The sequence below is a fragment of the Lithobates pipiens genome, unplaced genomic scaffold, assembly GCF_037356315.1.
Source record: "Lithobates pipiens isolate NorthernLeopardFrog02 unplaced genomic scaffold, aLitPip1_a1.2 Scaffold_18, whole genome shotgun sequence".
Classification (NCBI taxonomy): Eukaryota; Metazoa; Chordata; class Amphibia; order Anura; family Ranidae; genus Lithobates; species Lithobates pipiens.
Window position 1 is genome coordinate 584,748,133 of NW_027507758.1, and position 24,488 is coordinate 584,772,620.

The 24,488-nt window shown below is 45.1% G+C and overlaps 2 protein-coding genes across 2 annotated transcripts in view; both read left to right on the forward strand.

Moving 5' to 3' along the window:
• The window catches only part of LOC143986785 (uncharacterized), a 122,263-nt gene extending 113,170 nt beyond the window's left edge, over positions 1 to 9,093 (forward strand). The window contains exons 6-7 of the mRNA XM_077485191.1: positions 8,418 to 8,882; positions 9,082 to 9,093. Of these exons, the coding sequence (XP_077341317.1) occupies positions 8,418 to 8,882; positions 9,082 to 9,093 (477 nt within the window). The remainder of the gene's footprint in view (positions 1 to 8,417; positions 8,883 to 9,081) is intronic.
• Positions 9,094 to 10,482: 1,389 nt separating this feature from the next.
• LOC143990301 (uncharacterized) overlaps positions 10,483 to 24,488 on the forward strand; it is a 45,754-nt gene continuing 31,748 nt past the window's right edge. Inside the window, exon 1 of the mRNA XM_077490356.1 lies at positions 10,483 to 11,960. Coding sequence (XP_077346482.1) covers positions 11,611 to 11,960 — 350 coding nt within the window. The 5' untranslated portion in view covers positions 10,483 to 11,610. The remainder of the gene's footprint in view (positions 11,961 to 24,488) is intronic.

The window sequence follows — 24,488 nt, forward strand, 5'->3', positions numbered from 1 at the left end:
GCCCACCAGTGCAGCCTATCAGTGCCCACCAATGCAGCCTATCAGTGCCCACCAATGCAGCCCATCAGTGCCCACCAATGCAGCCTATCAGTGCCGCCTAATCAGCGCACTTCAATGAAGGAGAAAAATGACCCGTTTGCAAAATTTTAGAACAAACTATTGAAACATGATTTATTTTTTTTATTTTTTTGCATCTTTTTTTGTTTGTTTAGCAAAAAATAAAACTCTGAGCTGTAACTAAATACCACCAAAAGAAATCTCTATTTGTGGGAAAAAAAATTATAAAAATTTCATTTGGGTACAGTGTTGTATGCCCGCGCAATTGTCATTCAAAGTGCATCAGCGCTGAAAGCTGAAAATTGGTCTGGGACTGAGGGGGGTTTAAGTGCCCAGTAAGCAAGTGGTTAAAAAAAAAAAAAAAAGGGGGGGGGGACAAGGAGGAGGGGGGGGGGGAAGTATGGGCCGGGAGAGCATGGTCTCATCATCTGGTATGAGACAAAATCCAGCATCAGGCAAAAATAAACAGTGCTTCAAAGGTCCGGGGAGGGCAACCGAACCAAAAACAAGGAATCATGAACGGGCACACCCGTGTGGTCGTCATCCCGGATCTGAATAGGGGGACCGAGCATGTGATTGGGAAGCAGGAAGGGGGTGTTTCCGGTTGCTGACTGGTTCCCACACACGGCCCAGGTGCCTAGAAGAGGGCCCAGGATCTGAGGCCTTCTCACAGAGGTTGGGGGTCATCCGAAGAGGGGAGCAAATGTAGTGCTTTAAAAGTCGCCTGGGCTTCCTCCACGGTGCGCACTGTGTAGCCCCTGCCTTGGTAGGTGAAAGCGAGGCAAAAAGGAAAACCCCATGTGTATTTGATGTGGCGTTCCACCAGAGCTGAAGTGTATGGTTTCAGTTGTCGCCTCTTTAGCACTGTGGAGGGGGCCAAATCAGTAAAGAGTTGGTACTTGTGGCCTTGGAAACGGAGATCAGGCTTGTCCCGTGCTGCCCTAAGGAGCGTTTCCTTGGTGCAGTAGTACGTGAACTTGATGATAATGTCCCGAGGAGGCCCCCCTTCCTTCCTCGGCCCCAGGGCCCGGTGGATCCGGTCAAATTCCATGCGATCGATTGGAATGCCTGGGACCAATTCCTGGAATAGAGCCGTGGCAGTGGAGGTTAAGTCCTCAATAGTTTCAGGGAGTCCCCTAAGCCGGAGGTTCCCTCGCCTCGACCTGTTCTCAAAGACCTTTAATTTTAGGAGGGCTGCATCCAGCTCCCTGCGGATGTCCTGCAAGTCCTGTTCATGGTGATCAATGACTGTTGCTGCAGCCTCCATTCTATCTTCCAGCGCATTCGTATGGTTGCCCAACTCACGGATTTCCTTCGTGAGATGCGTGGCCAGTTTGGAGGTGGCTGCTGACAGTTCCCCCTGCAGCATGGTTTTAAAGCGAGACAGCAGGTCTGCATCCCGCAATGAAGGCGCCACATAGGGTTGCTGGACTCCTGGTATGCTTTCCGCATCTGAACAGGCTTCGGGCTCCCCAGTGAGCAACGGAGGGGTGAAGTCCATGTCTGAGGCCTGCGACTCCAGCAGGCCGTCCGGCGGAAAGGCCTCAAGGCTCGTACGCACAGCCTGTCTCTTCGTAGTGCTCCGTGCTGTGCCTGATTTGCGCCCCATATTGTCAGTCTCGATGCCGGGATATAGTCAGTCAAGAGAAATGTGCAGGAGCGGTCATATCACAGCCGGTGTGGCCGGTGGCGGAGAAGCGCCTCTAGTTTGCGGTCATCCTGGTACTTGGCTCACGAGCATCCCTGGTGTGAAGTGATTTCCAATAATGCCAGCTAATTATATTCTCCCCTCACACCAGCAGGCTGTAGAAAGAAAAGTTTTGGAAACTGGGTGTAGCAAGATGGCCGCCGTCATCCAGGGTAGGCCGGAGCCAGGGCCTTTCCTGGGAAAAAGGGCTGCAGAAGGCTAGCAGTCTGTTTAAAGTCAGGGGCAGTTATCAGAGCTACCCCTATCTTCGGCCTCCACACTGCCCTGGGAGATGGCACCCGCCCGATGGGGAGAGGATGGCAGGGGAGTCTAAAAGTAACCCCTCAGGGGACTCACCAGGCTGAGGGATGTCCGGGTCAGGTGGCCGAGAGGCGGCTCCGGTCTGGGAGGCCCAGTGAGTAGGGGGACCTCTCCCGATAGTCGTCCGCCGCCGATGCGGTGGTTCCCGGCCGTCCTGGCAGGCAAACGCGGTGGTTCTGGAGGCCGAGTAGGCCGCAAGATGGCGGCCGGCGGCCTGCCGCCGGGATCCGCGGCGGACCGGATCGCCCTGTCCGCTGGCTATGGCGAGCGGCCAAAGGTGTCCCAGGCTGTAGGGGAAAGCCCAGCAGAGGGGATGGGTGAGTGGATGAGCCGATTCAGCGATCCACAGCGGAGGATGGCTGTGGATTGCAATCCGGCCGGCGGAGCACAGCCACAGCACCGGCCATAGAACAATTTAAATTAGAACCAAGGAAAGGTGACCTGGATAATTCTCTATTGAAGTTGGAAGTGAGATGGATCTTCTGTCTCAATTCTCGAGTGCCATCAAACCCTAATGAAAGCTTTACATTTCATACATGACTAAAAATCTTTGGATTTATTGTCTAATAGCCTTGTCTAATAATAATATGTGTATGGATCATATTGGTATTTAGGAAAGGGAAAGAATCTACATTCACTTCCTAACCATTTTTGCTCAAAAGGAATTGTATGTATTGTAACCTGGGGGACAGGTAGCAAGTACAAAGCTCCCTGGGATGAGAAGTCTTTCAGGCACAGATATCAAATCCAATGAAGTAGTGACAAACAATGCAGTGTTTATTTGTGATATATACAAGCCTATATACAGGGGCTGTACAGTGTTCCAAAAACAAATAGGAACAAAAATAGCTAAACAAAAACTTTTCCCGGCGCTCTCTCTGGGACGCTCTGCTACAGTATGTTAAAGTGGTTGTAAACCCTAATTAAGGCTTATCTGTAGGTCCAAGAAATATCTCCTAAACCTACACGGTTTAGGAGATATTTACTAAAAGACAGTGACAACTGTCTACGGCACATGCGCCGTAGACAGTGGCACGCAGGCGCACTATCGCCGTTAGCAGCATGCCGCTGCTAACAGCGATATTCCGTCAGGGTTTACTTCCTCTTTAAGGACAATGATATATGGGATAGGAGCAATCAATAATAAGTGATTGCCTTGCGGTTCTGATTTTCATCCACAAGCTGGTGATAGGTTTTCCCTCAGCAATGCGCATGTGCGGTGGCAATTTTAGATAGTTAGGTTATAAATAGATGAACTACAAACAAAAGATACTATTTCCTTTTCACCATGTGACAGTCGGCTACTCTGGGTTGCTTCTTTTCTTCATTTTTCTTTGTTTTGTTTTTTACCTCAGATGAAGCTCTATTTGAAGAGTGAAACATGTTAGGTTTGGGTGATTTGATTTTGGGAGCACCTTCTGACTTTCATTTAGGTTCGCATGATTTTGTTTCTGTCCTGACACATTCTTTCCGCCCTTCCCTCCATTTTTCTTTTTTTTGGTGGGGTAAGATGTGCTTGTGTCAATGCAATCTTGATTAGGAGAGAAACTTTTTTGTGGATGTGGTGATATATGGGTCCACATAGATGAATGTGCCCATATCACATATATATGAGAGACAGATAAATTCATAGGGCAGAAGACAGATAGTCCACATCTTCAGTAAGACAGTATTTACTAGTATACTTTCTCTTTTTCTGTTTATCTCATTTTTATATGTGGCCAATGGATGGGAGGAGAGACAGGTATACCCCCATCTCTTCATACCAGTTGGTGTTGGTGAATAGACCTTGAATTTACATATCCTCTACAAAGCCTGGAGCCTTTATATTGAACGTAGGGGATTATAAACCTCATATTGTCTATATGTACTGTATATATCAAGAGAAGTTTCACTATTTAAACTTGGTAGAGGTTAATATTACCACATAGAGATAGAATGTTTATTCATATATAATGCCATTAACCTCAACCTATAGGTATATCTGTTATGTTCAATTACATACCTTTTATGATTTACAATAAAGGTTACGTTTTAGTTAAGTGGCCTTTTGGTGTGTAGGGAAACGGACCCTCGCCTAGTTCTAGGTTTTTATTTATGTCTGTTACCTCCCCGGGGAGAATCAATCTCTATTAGTCCTGCCTACCAGGGCTGAAAGTGAGGAAAAATTGGAAAATTTACATTTGTCACCAGAACTGGAATTGAGAGTAAAGCCCCATACACACTATCAGATTGTCTGCTGATTTTTTCCATCAGATTTACCAAAACCATATAATATGAGGTCAAACCTTAGGGGTTTCAATGTGTATGCAATCAGGCAGGCCCTTGTACTACATGGTTTTGGTAAACCTGAAGGAAAAAATCAGCAGACAATCTGATAGTGTGTATGGGGCTTAAGCCTTCCAATGGGGATTCAATCTGACTTTGGAGATATTTCCTGTCTGTTAGGTACAGATGGCAAAATTAGTATTGAACACCGCACCATTTTTCTAGGTAAATATATTTCTAACGGTGCTATTGACATGAAATGTTCGCCACATGTCGGTAAAAAGCCATGCAATCCGTACATACAAAGAGACCAAAACAACCCAGTCTTAGTCTGTTTTGACTTAATTAGTCTAATTCATCCCAAAGGTGTTCTATCGGGTTGAGGTCATGTCAAGTTCCTCCACCCCAAACTCACTCATTCATGTCTTTATGGACCTTGCATTGTGCACTGGTGTGCAGTCATGTTGGAACAGGAAGGGGCCTTCCCCAAACTGTTCCCACAAAGTAGGGAGCATGAAATCATCCAAAATGTCTTGGTATGCTGAAGCCTTAAGAGTTCCCTTCACTGTAACTAAGGGGCCAAGCTCAACCCCTGAAAAACAACCCCACACCATAATCCCCCCTACACCCAAAGATTTGGACCAGTGTACAAAACAAAATCCATAAAGATATGGATGAGTGGGTTTGGGGTGGAGAAATTTGACTGGCCTGCACATAGTCATGTCCTCAACCCAATAGAACACCTTTGGGATGAATTAGAGTGGAGAATGTGAGCCAGGCTTTCTCATCCACATCAGTGCCTGACCTCACAAATGTGTTTCTGGAAGAATGGTCAAACATTCCCATAGACACACTCCTAAACCTTGTGGCCAGCCTTCCCAGAAGAGTTGAAGCAGTTATAGCTGCAATGCGTGGGCCAATACAACATTTAACCCTACAGACTAAGACTGCCTTTAAAGTTCATGTGCGTGTAAAGGCAGGCATCCCAACACAGCTATGAGTAAGCACTAGCCTTAATGCGAAACGCGTTAGCTGTAAGCATCTTTCGCTGTGATGTTGTTTGCTGTAAAAATTTCAAAGGCTGTGCCGTAAACCCCTATATACTACCTTCACAAATAATAAAAAAGGAATAAATGTGAATAAATTAATATAGATCACGTTACATACAAAATAAATGAATGAAAGGACAAAGATTATAATTCATCAACCTAAAAGGAAAGGAGCAAAGTTCATAAAAAAGTCCTCTATGGCAATTCTTTCCAGGACACCACGGTGAGTCCACACAAAAACAGCAAACAGGTGTCCGTCACCGAGAAGTGAGTGCGCTTACCAGATGGAAGCTTAATTAAAGCCTTGTATGTGAATCACCTGTGTCCTTCTCCTTATAGCTTGCGCTCATAGATCAGCTAACCCCAATGAATGACAGCGTTCACATAAACTTATTCCTCGTTCAGCGATCCCAAATAGTGCTAACAGTGGCTCCAAAGAGAAGAGGAAACCCTCATAGTGTAACACCGCTTGGATAATTTATTTAAAACACATAAATATTACACTTACATTAACATCCATTCGAATACAGCATAAAAATAAAAAGCCGGCCGGCATTCGTCACGCCATCACGTTGTACGTGGGGAGGACGGGCTCCCAAATGCCGGCCGGCTTTTTATTTTTATGCTGTATTCGAATGGATGGTAATGTAAGTGTAATATTCCCGTGTTTTAAATAAATTATCCAAGCGGTGTTACACTATGAGGGTTTCCTCTTCTCTTTGGAGCCACTGTTAGCACTATTTGGGATCGCTGAACGAGGGATACGTTTATGTGAACGCTGCCATTCATTGGGGTTAGCTGATCTATGAGCGCAAGCTATAAGGAGAAGGACACAGATGATTCACATACAAGGCTTTAATTAAGCTTCCATCTGGTAAGCGCACTCACTTCTCGGTGACGGGCACCTGTTTGCTGTTTTTGTGTGGACTCATCGTGGTGACCTGGAAAGAATTGCCATAGAGGACTTTTTTTATGAACTTTGTTTGCTCCTTTCCTTTTAGGTTGATGAATTATAATCTGTTATTTCATTCATTTATTTTGTATGTAACGTGATCTATATTAATTTATTCCTTTTTTATTATTTGTGAAGTTATTATATAGGGGTTACGGCGCAGCTTTTGATTTTTTTTCTAGTATATTTGAGTGTGTGTATCCCACTTAGAGCTGCGGCCTTTATTTTAGATTATTTTATGTTTTGTACTCACCTGAGCGCAGTTTATTTTTCCATGTTATTTGCTGTGTCCTAATATTATTTGAATAAAGCATCGTTTTAGCATTAGAGTGAGGCCGTCCAGAGTTCTGTCATTATCCACATTATCTGCAGGCATCCCAATACTTTTGGTAATATAGTGTATGTGTAATAAAATGGAATGACGCAGGGAAAAAGCACTGAACATGCTAACTGAAATTTATTTAATACTTGGTACAAAACCCTTTGATGGTAATGACAGCTTCAAGACTTCTCCTATATGGAGAAACTAGTTGCATGCATTGCTCCGGTGTGATTTTGTCCCATTCTTGCGCACAGTCTTCAAATCTTGAAGGTCCCGTGGGCCTCTTCCATGAGCTCTGATCTGTATTTTTTTCCATAGATTTTTTATTGGATTCAAGTCCGGTGATTGGATGGGCCATTCTAGCAGCGTTATTTTCTTTCTTTGAAAGCAATTGAGAGTTTCCTTGGCTTTGTGTTTGGGATCATTGTCTTGCTGAAATGTCCACCCTTGTTTCATCTTCATCATCCTGGTAGATGGCAGCAGATTTTTATCAAGAATATCTTGTTACATTTTTCCATTCATTCGTCCTTCAATGATCTAAAGTTTGCTAGTACTGTATGCTGAAAAACAGCTCCACACCATGATGTTCCCACCTCCAAACTTCACCGTTGGTATGGTGTTTTTGAGGTGAAGTGCAGTGCCATTTGACCTCCAAACATGGTGTGTATTATGGCATTATGGAGTTCAATTTTGGTCTCATTTGACCAGACTATATTCTCCCAGTATTTCACGGCTTTGTCTAAATGTTGTGCAACAAACCTTAAACAAGCTTCAACATGCTTTTTCTTCACCAAAGGAGTCTTGTGTGGTGAGCGTGCTTACAGGCCATGGCGGTTTAGTGCATTACTTATCATTTTGTTTGAAACAATTGTACCTGATAATACCAGGTCTTTCTGAAGCTCTCCACAAGTGGTCCTTGGCTCTTGGACAACTCTACTGAAAATCTTTTTAATCTTCTGTCAGAAATCTCACGAGGAGCACCTGGTTGTGGCCAGTTAATGAGGAAATGATGTTCTTTACACTTCTGGATTATGGCCCCAACAGTGCTCAATGGAACATTTGGAAATTTCTTTTTAGAAATCCTTCTGCAACCAATGGCATCAGTATGTTTTGCAACGATAAGGTTGCAAATGTCTTGAGAGAGCTCTTTGCTTTTACCCATCATGAGATGTTTCTTGTGTGACACCTTGGTAATGAGACACTTTTTTATAGGCCATAAGTTGAGACTGAATCGGCTGATATTTGCACTGACAAGGTGCAGGATTGCGTTCTAATTACTAATTTCAGCTGGTGTCTTGGCTTTCCATGCCTTTTTGCACCACCCTTTCTTAATGTGTTCAATACTTTTTCTCTGTGTCATTCCATTTTTTTTTTTAACACAAAATTTAATTCATTAACTTATTTCCTTTGGTTTCTTTGTATGTATGCATTGCATGGGTTGTTACTGACACGTGGTGAAAATTTCATGTCGGTAGCACCTTTAGAAATTATTTACCTAGAAAAATGGTGATGTGTTCAATACTTATTTTACCCACTGTATATCTACAGGACAGGAAGTGAAGGTAAATCTGCTCTTGGGACACAGATGGCAGAAAATAGTTTGGGCTTTAGACATGTTTTAATAATTTAATTGTTTTGAGGTGAGATGGTACATTGATGATTGCTCCATTTAATTACAGTATGTATAAACAGTATTACAAGCTTGTAAATTATATTTTAGAACAATGCTAAAAGCGTTTTATTAACTTTACTTTCTTACAGCAAGCTATTTTTATTATCAGTGTGTTGATTGAATGCATTGACACGGCAGATCTAAATCTACAGTGGCTACAAAGCATTGAAAACATGTTTTCAACAACGGAGACTACATTTGAGAACTTCCCTATTGCCTATCCTGGTATTGATTTTTCCTGCACCGTTTTCAATCCTGATGGCCTTAACGAGAGTATCTCTGTAGAGCTTTTGTCTGGGGCCACTGTGTCCCTGTCCACAGAAATATTAAAGAAAATTGATAAGTCTTCTGAGGGTGTCATTAATGTACTATCCATGATCTATGCACCAACTAATGGTAGCTTTAACCTCCCATATGAGAGTTCTGATAACCTTTCTTATTTTTTGGACAGTTTCATATGGACCAATGTGGCCATAGTAAATAACAAGAGTGAGCACTCTCTGAATATTTATATGAACTTCACACATAACGACATCATGTCTAATGAGACTGCAGTATGTGTGTTTTGGAATTTAAATACAAACAAATGGTCATCGGATGGTTGTAATACTACAGTTATCGATGGTAGTACCCACTGTGCCTGTAATCACCTGACCTACTTCTCAGTCCTAATGGCGGGCTATGAACCAGAAGAAAATCAGAACCTGGCTCTCTTGGATACTCTCACGAAGATTCTGCTTCCTGTCTCCATAGGATCTCTTCTGAATTGCATTGCCATAGAAATCTTTCTTCTTAAACAATCCAAGAGCTCTGTTGCTTTATACAGACATATTTGCATCATTCATATAGCTGTGTTTCTGTTAATTAGCAATGTCTCTTTCTTGGCATCCAGCCTCTTTGATATCCCTTCACATCGCTTTTTGTTTGTTGTTTGTTGTTGTTTCGTTCGGAACGTGATGATGTGATGACGGGACTACGTTCAGCCTAGTAGCTGATAGCTTTGGTCTCGTAATTTGATCTGAGCATGCGTGGCACTTTGTCCGATTGGAATTCTCTACAAACGATCGGACAAAGTCTGATCGGATCATGTTGTCGGAAAATTTTATATCCAGCTCTCAAACTTTGTTGGTAGGACATTTGTTGGTCGGAAAAAGTCTGATGTAGCCCACACATGGTCGGATTATCCGACAACGCGGTCCGATTGGACATTTTCTGTCTGAATGTCCGACCGTGTGTATAAGGGCTTAAAGAAATAATTATCTTCTTGCTTCCTTTCACATAAGAAAAAAAGGATATTTCCGGTCAGTATAGTCACCTGCTGTTTAAACACCCCACACAGACAGTCCAGACAATCCAAAGTAGTTTTATTGGTGAAAATGCAATACATGGGACATTTACAAGTCAGTTGAAGTGTAAAGAGACCATAACCTTCTAAGCCTTATGCTGACTATAAAGGCTGGTACATGGAGGAGAAGAGAGGGGTCTATCTAAGGACTAAACTAACTAGCGCCAACATACAGGTAAACTGTATTGTACCACTTCAGAAATACAGTAATAACAAGTTGTAATTACACTGCATTGCCACTAGATGTCAGAACAGTGATATTTATACATTACATAACAAAATCTAATGCAGTGTTGATGGATACACAATAAGTATTTCAAAACCAGCCTTAAAATGGTGTTCCCATTTAAAAAAAAAAAATAAAAGTCAGCAGCTACAAATACTGCAGCTGCTGACTTTTAATAATCGGACACTTACCTGTCCCAGGGTCCAGCGATGCGGGGGATCGAAGCCCCGCTCGTCTCCCCCTCCGTTCGGCATTGTAACTGTGGGCGCCCGGATGTGGCTTCACAGCCGGGCACCCATTGTGCATGCACGAGCGGCGCAGAGCGCCATGATTGGCCACACAATCATCTGGGACCTGTCACGTGTCCTAGATGATTGACAAGAGGGAGGGGGCAGAGCTGAGCCCTTCCTGCACCGAGGGGAAGTGACGTCAAGAGCCCAGACACTGAAGGAGGCAGACTACAGGGGACCCTCTAGCAACAGCCATTTAGAGGTGAGTAAAAAAAAAAATTCCCAAATGTTTTTTTTTTTTTTTTTAGGCACACTCATGAATTTTTTTTTTTTTTGGGTGGAACACCACTTTAAATGGACGCTATACCACCTAAACATAAAACAAAATGCCCCTGTAATAAAAAAAATACTACTGTTTACCTGTCCCACCAGCCAACACACCTCTTTTATTAAATATTTTTTAGATGCTGACAGTGTCACTTTAAATTTGACCCCCACCCTTCCATTCAGTCTTGCACAGTTGTAAAGGCTCCTCCCCTGTACTGAAATTGCTTACTCTGATTTTCCTGCACACTGTGAGCTTCTTACAATGTGCATTAGAAGCTGCAGCAAATCAGATGAAGCCCATCTCATTTCCTGAAGGGAGGACATCCAGCATCATCTAGCCTTTCCTCTCTAACCTGTCTGTTCCTGGTGGCCCATTTCATTCACAGAACCTCAGTTCTGTCAATCATGTAGGCTGGATGTTACCTAGTGTGGTCCGTATGCAAACTGCAGTCCACCTAGGAATTCACACTTCTCCACACTGACATCCATCCCTTAAGACAAGGCATTAAGAGCAAAACTCCTCCCATAAGACAGCCCATTTCTTGTATCAGGACTGAGGGTAAGTACTGAGGCAGAGTGTTGTGATAATTTCAGATACCATGTACAACATCCTGCCCGCCCCTCCTACCAGCCATGATGTGCCCGCATTACTTAGAGATGCTCAGAGACCTAATAATGATATCACTGGGTCTAAAATAAGGTAAGTAATCAAAATGCAAAGGTGATCCAACAATATTGCACAGAGTGGCCCCTTACCTCCTCTTCTTGGGTCCCCCTCCAGTGTTCTCACTCTTTCTCTTCTGAGGGTGTCCCCATGGCAATCTTTGTGCTATGGGATCACACGTGTGGGCTCTCTCCCTAGCTGGGCTGTGTGCATCCATAAACACACACAGCATGGCTAGGCCCCACCTCCGCATATTCCTGGACTGACAGCATTGGCTCATGGTGCTTTCAGTGAAGCCTGTGAGAGCAGGGAAAGGATAGAGAAGAGCTACAGATGGGCATGACGCTGAATCAATAAAAGACTCAGGTGAGTATTGGTGGGGGGAGAGAGCAGCTAGTGGAAGATTTTCTACATTAATGAATTAAGGTGGAAAAAAACCTTTTTGACTTTAGGATAAACCACTTTAATTCACAGTCAAAAAATTTGTTTCATGTTTTATTTGTTTCTTTACATTTTTAGATGTATCTACACCTTCTACATCAGAGGAGACTGTATCACCACCACCACTGCCAGAAACAACACCCATAGATACATTTGGCACAACACCATCACCCTCATTGGACACAACACCATCACCCTCATTGGACACAACAACATCACCCTCATTGGACACAACAACATCACCCTTATTGGACACAACAACATCACCCTCATTGGACACAACACCACCAACCTTATTAAACACAACATCACCCTTATTGGACACAACACCATCAACATCAACTCCAACGTCTCTAAAAACTACAACCTCAGTCTCATCGTCCAACCCCAGTTCTGCCGGTGAGTAAAATATAACAATGAAAGAAATTTTATGGTATGTGTTCTGTGGTTTTTAACTGTATAGTTTTTCAAAAATGTTATACCATTGATAGACAAACTTTGGCACTTAAGAAGAGGGTAGCACAGTTTTCCTTGATTAAAAAAAAAAAGATAAAGCTCTCCCAAAAACAAATGTGCCTTTTTGGAGTAGTGGACAAGGCATACTCTTGCCACTGTTTTAATAACCACTGTGTTTTTCATGTTTTACTACATAAAGAAAAAAGACAAGAAATGTTTGAAAGATAAAATCTGATTCCTTTACGTTGTTACTCTGTTATAAAAGATGCCAAATAAGACCCCTTTCACACATACGGACCGTATGTCCGTATTTCATCTGTCCATTTGCGGATGAAATACGGACATACATGCATCCCTATGGGATAGCGGGTGTCTGCAGATGAACATCCGCAGACACCCGATATCGTCTGCCTCCGCTATTGTCTGATTCTGCAGACGGAGGAAAATCCTATTTTTCTATCCACCTGCAGAGCAGATCGCATGAACACGGACAGACGGTTCTTGTTCATCTGATCCCCCATAGAGGAGAGCGGAGAGCTGACGGGGTGATCCCGCCACAGTGTGCAGCGACCGCCCTGTCATCTGCCGGCTCAGCGGGGATAAACGGAGCGATCCCCGCTGAGCAAGCGGATAATCACGGGGCGGATCATTACGGATCCGTCCCGCGTGAAAGGGGCCTTAAAATGCCAGGATAGTAAATCAATCCCCGAAACTATCCCTGTCGAAAAGTAGATACTCCAAAGTAATCACATTTTTTACAAAAGTTTTTGAAAAGGAAGAAACATGCTGGTATTGAGGTGGTTAATGTTGTTAGATCATGAAGCTTGGTAATGGTGCACCAGATACATGGCAACATTATTTTACAGTGCCTTGAAAAAGTATTAATTCCCCTTGGAATTTTTGCTCATTTTGTCATGTTACAACCAAGATAACGTAAACATGTTTTATTGGGATTTTATGTGATACATAATGTGAAGTGGAGGGAAAATTATAAATGGGTTTCAAAAGTTTTTACAAATAAATATGTGAAAAGTGTGGCATTGCATTTGTATTCAGCCCCCTTTACTCTGATACCCCTAACTAAAATCTACTGGAATCAATTGCCTTCAGAAGTCACCTAATTAGTAAATAGAGTCCACCTGTGTGTAATTTAATCTCAGTATAGGGCTTCTGTGAAGCCATCAGAGGTTTGTTAGAGAACCTTAGTGAACAAACATCATGAAGGCCAAGGAACACACCAGACAGATCAGGGATAAAGTTGTGGAGAAGTTTAAAGCGTTAGGTTATAAAATAATATCCCATACTTTGAATATCTCACTGAGCACTGTTTGATGCATCATCCAAAAATGGAAAGAGTATGGCACAACTGTAAACCTACCAAGATATGGCCGTCCACCTAAGCTGACAGGCCGGGCAAGGAGAGCATTAATTAGAGAAGCAGCCAAGAGGCCCATGGTATCTCTAGAGGAGCTTCAGAGATCCACAGCTCAGGTGGGAGAACCTGTCCATAGGACAACTATTATGTCACGTACACACGATCAGACTATCCAGCGGACTTAGTCCGGCAGACAATCCACCGGACTTTGCAGGGGAGGTCCGCCAGACTTTCCGAACGAGCGGACTTACCCACACACGACCGGACTGTTCCGGGGGACTAGGTCCGGCGGACGGTCCACCGGACTTCTCAAATGAACGGACTTTCCCACACACAGAGTAAAGTCCGTTCATTTTGAATGTGACTCCAGGTAGACGGGACTAGTGAAGGAAGTCAATGTCGCCACTTCCATCAGTGAGATTGGCACCTTGAGAGTCCTGTCGCCTGGTATGGGTTTTAAGGGGGGCCCCTATGCTGAAAAAAAGGTGTGGGGTCCCCCAAAGTCCATACCAGACCCTTATCTGAGCACACAGCCCAGCCGGTCAGGAAAGGGGGTGGGAGACGAGCGAGCGCCCCCCCCCCGAGCCGTACCAGGCCCCGTTCCCTCAACATGGGGGGGTGGGTGCTTTGGAGAAGGGGGGGCACCTGATGAGGACAAAGGTCTCTTCCCGACAACCCTGGCCGTTGGTTGTCGGGGTCTGCGGGTGGGAGGCTTATCAGAATCCGGGAGCCCCCTTTAATAAGGGGGCCCCAGATTCCGTCCCCCCACCCTATGTGAATGAGTATGGGGTACGATGTACCCCTGCCCATTCACCTGGGGGAAAAAAGTAAATAAAAAACACACAACACAGGTTTTTAAAGTAGTTTATTAGTCAGCTCCGGGGGACCATCCACCCTATTGCCAGGGACCACTGTGAGTAGCTGAAGCAAGTACCAGAGGAGTATTCTCATCAACCGGGGATGATGAAGAATTGGGAAACTTCAGCAAGGTCAAGCCAGGGACCCAGCCAGCGGAGGTGACGTTTGCAGAGCAGTCTTGTGTGCCAAGCCAGGGACCGAGCAGACCAGTGGGGTGATAATTGAAGAGTATCTTGAATGCCAATCTAGGGACCCAGCAGGGAAGGGGGGTGATGCTTGAGGAAGATACTGAGTGAGAATATTGGAAGAGCTCAGTAGATCAGCAAGTCTATTCAGAGAGACTGGGGGCTCAGTTGAGTGAAGATCTGCAATAAGGAGATTGTAAAGGAAATGAGAGTTCACTGTAAACCTTTGTTAGTAACTGTTCATTTTTGCATTAGGAGACAGCGTGTCCACACATACAGATGTGGTGTCTAGCTGGGTGCCTTTCCCTGCATGGCTGTCTAACTATAGAAGTCTCAGAATCTGTCAATTAACATTGCAACCACGTGAGGGTGTCCTGGCCCTAAACCCTCTCTCCCACAGTTCTGTTTAAGAGACAATAAATCTCTTTGCATTCAAGAAGTGTCTGGCACCCATGAATCTACCGTGAATTACACCCACCATGCTTTGTAACCCACTCTACACAGAAGGGTGTAAGTTGTCCCTAACTCTGGAGGTTCTCATTAGACCAAAATTGACCCGGGACCTTGCTACATATATTTTAATTGCTTATTTTTATCAATTACACAAAATGCAAAGTGAGCGAATAGAAGAAAAATCTAAATCAAATCCATATTTGGTGTGACCTCGCTTTGGCTTCAAACCAGCATCAGTTCTTCTAGGCACACTTGCATGCAGTTTTTGAAGGAACACGGCAGGTAGATTGTTCCAAACATCTTGGAGAACTAACCACATATCTTCTGTGGATGTAGGCTGCCTCATATCCTTATGTCTCTTCATGTAATCCCAGACAGACTCGATGTTGAGATCAGGGGTCTGTGGGGGCCAGACCATCACTTCAGGGACTCCTTGTTCTTCTTTACACTGAATATAGTTTCTAATGACATTGGCTGCTTTTTGGGGTCATTGTCCTATTGGAGAATAAATGTGGGGTCAATCACAGGCCTCTCTGATGGTATGGCATTAAAGCGGAGTTACACCCAAAAGTAGGTGGAAAAGTGGTACACTTTTTGTAGCTGCTGACTTTTAATAAACACAAAACTGAGTGGAACTCCGCTTTAAGGATAAGGATAATTATCTGGCTGTTTTTCTCAGTATTGAGGACACCATTGATCCTGACCAAATATCCAACTCCATTTGCAGAAATGCAGCCCCAGACTTGCAATGAACCTTCACCATGTTTCACTGTTGCCTGCAGACACTCATTGCACGACTATCCAGCCCTTTGCCAACAAACTGCCTACTGCTACAGCCACATTTTAAAATGTTGAGTCATCAGTCCACAGCACCTCCTACCATCTTTCTGCACCCCAGTTCCTATGTTTTCATGCGTAGGACGTGGAAACAAGGCTAAGCGACTCAACTATACATGAAAACATAGGAACTGGAGTGCAGAAAAATGCCAGGATGTGCTCTGGACTGGCGAGCCCCCTCAGGGCTGAACCATACTTGGCATGAATCTATCAGGAATAAGAGGTGTATCAAGAAAAGAGATCAATAATGAATTCATAGAAGACAAATTTAATTTTTCTTTAGTTTGTCGTCTCCTAATATGTTGAATAAACTGCTAAGGGATAGGAGTTCAGAAGTCAGGAATGTCGGTGAGGTGCTTCAGGGCATCAAGATGAGGTGCAATCCAGAGCTTCTAAAGTGCAGTCCATCTATTTTATGACCAAAATGTGAAGCAAGGGACTAAGTGACACAAGTGTGTGGCTAGACATTATTTTTCAGTGTCTGGAACCCCTAGCCCCCTTGAGACTTAAGGGTACAGAGGAACCTTTTTGAGAGTCTATGGCGATTGGTGCTCCAGATAAAATGTAAGAAATTGGCTTGGAGTTTTTGAGAACTTTATTCTGTACCTTGACTGGTTGCATCTCAAAGGATACAAGAGTTTGGGGAGCAAAGCCACCTTAATGGAGGGTAATCCAGCAAAAAAGGAGTTCATAGTACTTCCATTTACGTAAGAGCAGCTAGATGCCACAATAAAGGTGGATATCATAATGGGTATACAAAGTGTTTTATGTAGGTGTAAATTGTATCACAACTTACTTTCATGTGTCTATCTTCTGGGTATAGGAATAAATAATGTGAAGAAGTCAGAGGAGATCAGGCTTAATATTTTGTGGCAACATTTTAACCTTAGTAGAGTTAACCTTATAGCCATAGAGGACAGTATATGTTGCAATTTCTTTGTTAAGATTAGGAGAAGAAACCAGTGGATTGCTTGTTCTTAATTGTGACTCCCTGTGTGTAGAGGTTTGACGCTAACAGCAAATAGTAACTGAGAAAGAGGACACTCCTGTTTTGTTCCTGTGAGGAAAGAGATCTTTTGAGAAGAACAAGGTAGTTTGATAACTGCTAATTGAATTGAGTAAAGAACTTGAATGGCTCCAAGAAAAGCACTCCAAACCTCTACGTATTTGTAGGGTTGAAAGCTTGAATGGGCAGCTTAGGTGGTCAAGTGCCTCAGACTGGAATTTAATAAAGCTACAGTATGTGGAGGTAGCTAGCCATATGCTTTGGATCTTTTTCATAGAAAAAAAAATACATGAAATTTTGGGCAGAATAGAATGTTTACATATTCTTAATAAACAGTAAAAAAGCAAAAAACAAGTCCTCACTCATCTCTGTAGCTGCAGGAACTCTGGAAAAATAAACCTAACATTTCAGAAGAGAAGTATTAGAAGAATAGAAACAAAAACATACAAGACAAATAGAGGAAAAAGACCAAATGGTCTATTAAGTCTACCCCCTTTCTTTTCTTTTTGTCTGAGTATAGATCTATGCTTATTCATATCATGTTTAAATTCAATTACTGATTGATTCCTCTGCTGGAAATCAGTTCCAAACATCAACTACACTTTCTGTAAAACACCTACCTGAGTCCTCTCAATCCAGCACTGTCCTGTCTGGAGCAGCGCTCCACTGACTTCCTGGTCTCACAAGAAACTCTGAGATCAGGGAACCATAGGCTCCTGCTGCGGTCTGTCAAATCCTGTGAGGAGGGAGGACAGGGCATGGCCACGCCATGTTGTCTGTGCCTGCAGACACACACAGCCCACCTCCAGAGCATGCCTGTACGAGTGTCCCCTCAGCACACAGCTTGCTGCGGGGCACTAGGAAAAAGAGAACTGTCAGGGGACTCCAAAAGAGGAGGCAAGGGACCAATCTGTGCAATCCTTTTGCACACAGCAGGTAAGTATGACATCTCTTTTCTTTTAATGAAAAAAAAAAGCCTTTAGAATGACTTTAATCTATTTAAAGAGTTAAGACAAGTCTACACTTTCCCTTATTTGTCCACAACTATACATATTAGGTTCCTTTAGTCTTTCCTAATACGTTCTCCTCAAACTTTTCACCATTTTTGTTGCCCATGTATGGCGTAAGGACCTTGAATGAATGATAACTAACATAATAAACTAATGATAACTAAAGATCTATATAGGGAAAGTAGGACCTTCTTCCTCCTGCTGGTGATCTCCATACTAAAGATCTACAGTATATAGATGAATCAGGACCTCTTTCCTCCAGCTGGAGATCACTCTAGTGATAAATAAGGATCTGTATAGAGGAATGACTCCTGCTGGTGATCCCTCTAGTGATAACTAAAGATCTATATAGAGGGATCAGGACCTCCATCCTTCTGCTAGTAACCCCTGTAGGGATACCTAAAGATCTATATGGGGAATCCTTCCTCCACTGGTGATCTTCCTAATGATAATTAAAAATCTGTATAGAGGAACGAGGACCTCGTTCTTCCTGCTAGTGATCCCTCTAGTGATAATTAAGCACTTGCCGACCAGCCGCCGTAGTTATACTGCGTCAGGTTGGCTCTATTGCATGAATCGCTGTAGGTCTACATCACTTTGTGCAATAGATACAGAGGGTGCACATGGCGCCGGTGGCCGGGATGTCTGCTGGCCACCCGCAATTGCTCCACAGAGAGACAGAATGGGGATCTGTCAATGTAAGCAAACAGATCCCTGATCTGGGGAGTACGGTGATTAGGAACAGCGATCTCTCTGTACTCCCTGTCAGTCCACTCCCCTCACAGATAGAAACACCTCCCAACGAACACGTTTAACCCCTTGAGCGCTCCCTAGTGTTAACCCCTTCCCTGTCAGTGTCATTTATACAATAATCAGTGCATTTTTTTCACCGATCGCTGTATAAATTTCACTGGTCCCAAAAAAGTGTGAAAAAGTGTCCCATCTGCCGTAATGTCAGTCCCGCTAAAAATTGCTTATCACCGCCATTACTAGTAAAAAAATAATAATAATAAAAGTGCCATAAATCTATCTATCTATCTATCTACCTATTTTTTAGACACTAGGGATGAGCCGAACACCCCCCGGTTCGGTTCGCACCAGAACTTTCGAATGGACCCCAAATTCGTACGAACGTTAGAACCCCATTGAAGTCTATGGGACTCGAACGTTCGAAATTAAAAGTGCTAATTTTAACGGCTAATATGCAAGATACTGTCCTAAAAAGGGTTTGGGGACCTGACTCCTGCCCCAGGGGACATGGGTCAATGCCTAAAATGTTTTTAAAAATGGCCGTTTTGGCGGGAGTACTGATTTTAATGACGATTAAAGTGAAAAAAAGTGAAATATTCCTTTAAATATGGTGCCTGGGGGGTGTCTGTAGTATGCCTGTGAAGTGCCACGTGTTTCCCGTGTTTAGAACAGTCCCTGCACAAAATGACATTAAATGGAAATAATACCATTTAAAACTGCTTGCGGTTTTAATCTTATATCTGGTTCCTGCAATATGGTTGAAAATCATTGAGAAAAATGGCATGGGTAGCCTTCCCTGCCCATTACCAGCCTATTTGGGTCTTGTACGCATATTAAGGGGAACCCTGTACCCATATTAAAAAAAGGAAATGCGTGTGGCCCCCAGGCCCTATATACTCAGAACAGCAGTATACAGGTGGTGCAAACAAGACAGGGACTGTGTAGGTTTGTTGTGTTAAGTTGAATCTGTTTGTAATTTTCAACTGGTACATTTTTAAAGTGTAGCTCCAGTCAAAAAAACTATTTTTAAGTTTTTGGAAAACATAGAGAAGGGTTATCACCCCTGTATAATTTGTTTTGTCGTCCATCTTTTTTCATCTCACTTGCTGTTGTCTCCTTCCGTTTGCAAGTAGGAGATGTTTGTAAGTTGGATGTTTGAAAGTAGGGGCCTTCCCTATATGCTCTGCAGAAATGGCGGAACAAGGTGTTGGTTTTGCCACAACATTGTAAGCCCTCAAAGTGACTCTTGGTGGGCGCTGGAGCGCCCTGCTGTGAACGATTATATCAAGAATTGTAATTACATGCCATTGTTGAACAGTGGTAGAAAAATTGACCTTTGGTGGTTGTGGTGCTGGTGCCACAACACTATAAGTCCTCACCGTTACTCTGGGTGGGCACAGGAAGGGGCCCTCCTGTGAAATATTATATCAAGAATTGTAATTACATGTCCCTGTTAAACAGGGGCAGAAAAATGTGGCCTTAGGCACTGGTGCTGGTGCCACCACACTGCAACCTCTCCCATATACTCTAGTTTTATTGCAGGAATTAGCCCTGCTGCAAAGCATTGCATCAAAAATTGTACTTAAACGCCCCTGTTAAACAGGGGCAGAAAAATTGGGCCTTAGGCACTGGTGCTGGTGCCACCACACTGCAACCTCTTCCATATACTCTAGTTTTATTGCAGGAATTAGCCCTGCTGAAAAGCATTGCATCAAAAATTGTAATTAAACGCCCCTGTTAAACAGGGGCAGAAAAATTGGGCCTTAGGCACTGGTGCCACCACACTGCAACCTCTGCCATATACTCTTGTTTTATTGCAGGAATTAGCCCTGCTGCAAAACATTGCATCAAAAATTGTACTTAAATGCCCCTGTTAAACAGGGGCAGAAAAATTGGGCCTTAGGCACTGGTGCTGGTGCCACGACACTGCAACCTCTCCCATTTACTCTTGTTTGATTGCAGGAATTATCCCTGCTGCAAAGCATTGCATCAAAAATTGTACTTAAACGCCCATGTTAAACAGGGGCAGAAAAATTGGGCTGATGGCATCACCCAGAACCAGAAATGTTCTTCCAACATATCAGCGGAGGAGGAAGAGGATAGACAATCAACATAACAGGACAGTCACTCAGCATCAGCATAGGCAGTCTTGAAGGGATGTGATATTTAAAAAAAAATGATTCTGTTACATCAGCTTCAGGTGCTTGGTAGCTGTGGGTGATCCAAGACTGATTCATCTTGATGAAGGTCAGTCGATCAACTGATTCGGTGGACAGGCGCACCCTGTGATCGGTAACAAAGCCACCAGCAGCACTGAAGGTGCGTTCCGAAAGAACGCTGGATGCAGGACAGGCCAGTAGCTCAATTGCATACTGTGCAAGCTCTGGCCAGTGATCCATCCTCAAGACCCAGTAAGCCAGAGGATTTTCGGTGGGAAAGGTGTCCAAGTCTGACCTTGCCCCTAGGTATTCCTGCACCATGTAAGTCAGACGCTGGTGCTGGAACCGATCATACCTTGGGGCTGCGGACTAAAAAATTGTCTGAAAGCATCAGTCAGACGGCCACCTTCTCCACCGCTCCTTCTGACCAATGCCTCAGCAACACGTTGTCCAGGACCAGGAGTTTGTAACCTCCCAGTCTCTGGGAACGCGTTGCACAGACCTTTCTGCAAAGCCTCCCGGAGATTTCTCATCCTCTTCTCCCTCTGCGATGGCAAGATAAGGTCGGCAACCTTACCCTTGTACCGTGGATCAAGGAGAGTGGCCAGCCAGTAATGGTCCCTCTCCTTGATCCGAAGAATACGAGGATCCTTCCGCAGGCTTTGCAGGATCAGGGAGGCCATGCAGCGTAGGTTAGCTGAGGCATTCGGTCCGGAGTCCTCTGGGTCACTAAGGACAACATGATCCGCAGCTACCTCCTCCCAGCCACGTACAAGTCCACGTGTTTCTTGGGACTGTGAATCATCCCTACAAGACTGCTGCTGCTGCTGATGCTGAGTGCCAGCCTCCACCTCCATGCTGACACAATCATCCTCCTCCTCTTCCTCCTCCTCATCCTCTTCCTGTGTGATGGGTGGCACAGCAGGAACACTGTCTGGATAAAGGGGGCCTTGAGAGGCAAGGAAGTCCTCCTCTTCCTGCCTCTGTTCTGCCTCAAGTGCCCTGTCCATTATTCCATGCAGCGTATGCTCCAAGAGGTGGACAAGAGGTACAGTGTCACTGATGCATGCACTGTCACTGCTCACCATCCTTGTGGCCTCCTCAAACGGTGACAGGACAGTGCATGCATCATGCCCCACTGGCGTGGTGAGAAAAAACCGAGCTCCCCTGACTCTGTCCTGGTGCCGTAGTCGCACAGGTACTCATTGATGGCCCTCTGCTGCATGTGCAGCCGCTGCAGCATGGCCAACGTTGAGTTCCACCTGGTGGGCATGTCACATATAAGGCGGTTCTTGGGCAGGTTCAACTCCTTTGGAGCTCAGCCAGCCGAGCACAGGCATTAAATGATCGGCGGAAATGCACACAGACTTTCCTGGCCTGCTTCAGGACATCCTGTAAGCCGGGGTACCTGCCCAAGAACCGCTGCACCACCAGGTTAAGGACGTGAGCTACACAGGGCACATGGGTCAGTTGTCCCTGTCGGAGGGCGGAGATGAGGTTGGTGCCATTGTCGCAAACCACCATTCCTGGCTTAAGCTGGCATGGCATCAACCACCTCTCGGCCTGCCCCTGCAGAGCTGACAAAACATCCGCCCCAGTGTGGCTCCTGTCCCCCAAACAAACCAGCGCAAGCACGGCATGGCATCGTTTTGCCTGCGTACTTGCGTAGCCCCTGGAACGCCGCTGGTTCTGAGGACAGAGCACTGGAAGAGGCCATGGAGGAAGAAGAAGAGGAGGGGGTGGAGGAGAGAGGTGTGTCACAACCAATAGTAGCATTTTGGAGGCGTGGTGGCGGAACAACCTCCAACACTACTGCACCTTGTCCTGCATCCTTCCCAGCTGCCAGAAGAGTGACCCAATGGGCCGTGAAAGACAGGTAACGTCCCTGTCCATGCCTGCTGGACCATGAGTCAGCGGTAATATGCACCTTACTGCTGACCGCCCTGTCCAGCGAGGCAAGGACATTGCCTTCCACATGCCGGTAGAGAGCCGGAATCACCTTCCGTGAGAAAAAGTGGCGTTTGGGGACCTGCCACTGAGGAACTGCACATTGTACAAACTCACGGAAGGGGCCCGAGTCTACCAACTGAAAAGGCAGCAGTTGAAGTGCTAGCAATTTAGCCAAGCTAGCATTCAACCGCTGGGCATGTGGATGGCTGGGAGTGAACTTCTTTCGCCGGTCCAGCAGCTGGGACAGGGACATTTGCCTGCTATAATCGGACGTGGGTGTACTGCTAGCAGAGTGCCCGGAAGCACTTGGCTGTGACACACCTAATTCTACACCTTCATTCCTCTTAGAGCAGGTTTCAGAGAGGACTGAAGGTCTAGTGGGGTTGGAGATGCCAGCTGATAAGGAGCAAGGAGAGGTCCGCTTTGTTCTTTGGTGTGGGTCTTTGAGGTACGCTTGCCAACGAGCTGCATGGCAGGTCAACATATGTCTGGTCAAGCATGTGGTGCCCAAGCGGCTGATGTTTTGGCCACGCGAGATACGCTTGAGACATACGTTGCAAATAGCAGCGGTGCGATCTGATGCACTCGTCTCAAAAAAGGCCCACTTTTAGAATAACGCGCAGAGGCAGCGCCCTGCACAGGCAGCGCCCTGCACAGGCGGAGCTCTGCGGTGTGATTCAGTCGGTGTGCTGCCCCTAAGCTGGCCCCCGGAGAACATCCTGCCTCGTTGGACATGTGCCTCCTCCTCCTCCTCCTCCTCCTCTCTAATTCCAGGCACCCATGTGGAGTCAGTGCCCTCATCATCCCCTCCCTCTTCATCGCTGTAGCAAACCTGGCAGTATGCTGCAGCTTGTGGAACATGACTGCCAGATTGCTGTCCTTCTTGAGCATCCCCTCTCTCTGCGCTACTGCCTTCCTCTAGCTGAGTGTCATCATCAGAGCCCACAAAACACTGGGCATCCTCCTGGAGCATGTACCCAACACTGTGCTCAAAGAGTTCAGGAGACTCCTCAGGAGGATGTGGTGGGTCTAGGGAAGGAGTCACTGATGATGACATTGAGAGGAGGGAAGACGATGCGTTGGCAGCTGCTTTGCTAGTACCCTGAGACTGGGTGAGAGGATGAGGAGGATGAAGAGGGCTTGGTCATCCACTCTACCAAGTCTTTGGCATCTTGCGGTTCAACATGTCCAGCTGCCGAAAAGAAGGACAAGCGTGTCCCATGGCCACGTGCTGATGACAATGCACCGCGTCCACGACCAGCACTGTTGTCTCTAGACACAGAGCCTGCTTGCCCTCTTTTATCGGCTCACGCCTGTCTGCCTCTCCTTGCTGGCCTTCCAGACATGGTAATGGCCTGAAGGGAGTTGGGTAAAACAGCAGTGTAATGGAGTCGCACAACACCCACTAAGCCCTGCAGATGGCTCTATTAGAGAACAGCAATAAACGGTAGAGACAGGTGTATATTGTGCTGGAGTCACACAACACCCACTAACTCCTGCAGATGCCTTTATTATAGAACACCAGAGATAAAGGGGTATACTGTAATTGAGTCACACAACACCCACTAAGCCCTACAGATGACTCTATTAGAGAACAGCAATAAAGGGTAGATACAGGTGTATATTGTGCTGGAGGCACAAAAAACCCACTAACTCCTGCAGATGCCTTTTTTATAGAACACCAGAGATAAAGGGGTATATACAGATGTATACTGTGCTGTGCTGGAGGCACACACAACTTCCAATAACTCCTGCAGATGGCAAGTGGGCTCAAATAGAGAACAGCTATGTAGGTGGATATAGCGGTGTGTACTGGGTACAGAGCACGCAGACAGCACGCACAAGCTCCTAACACTACTGACTGCAAGCTCTATCATAAAAGATAGAT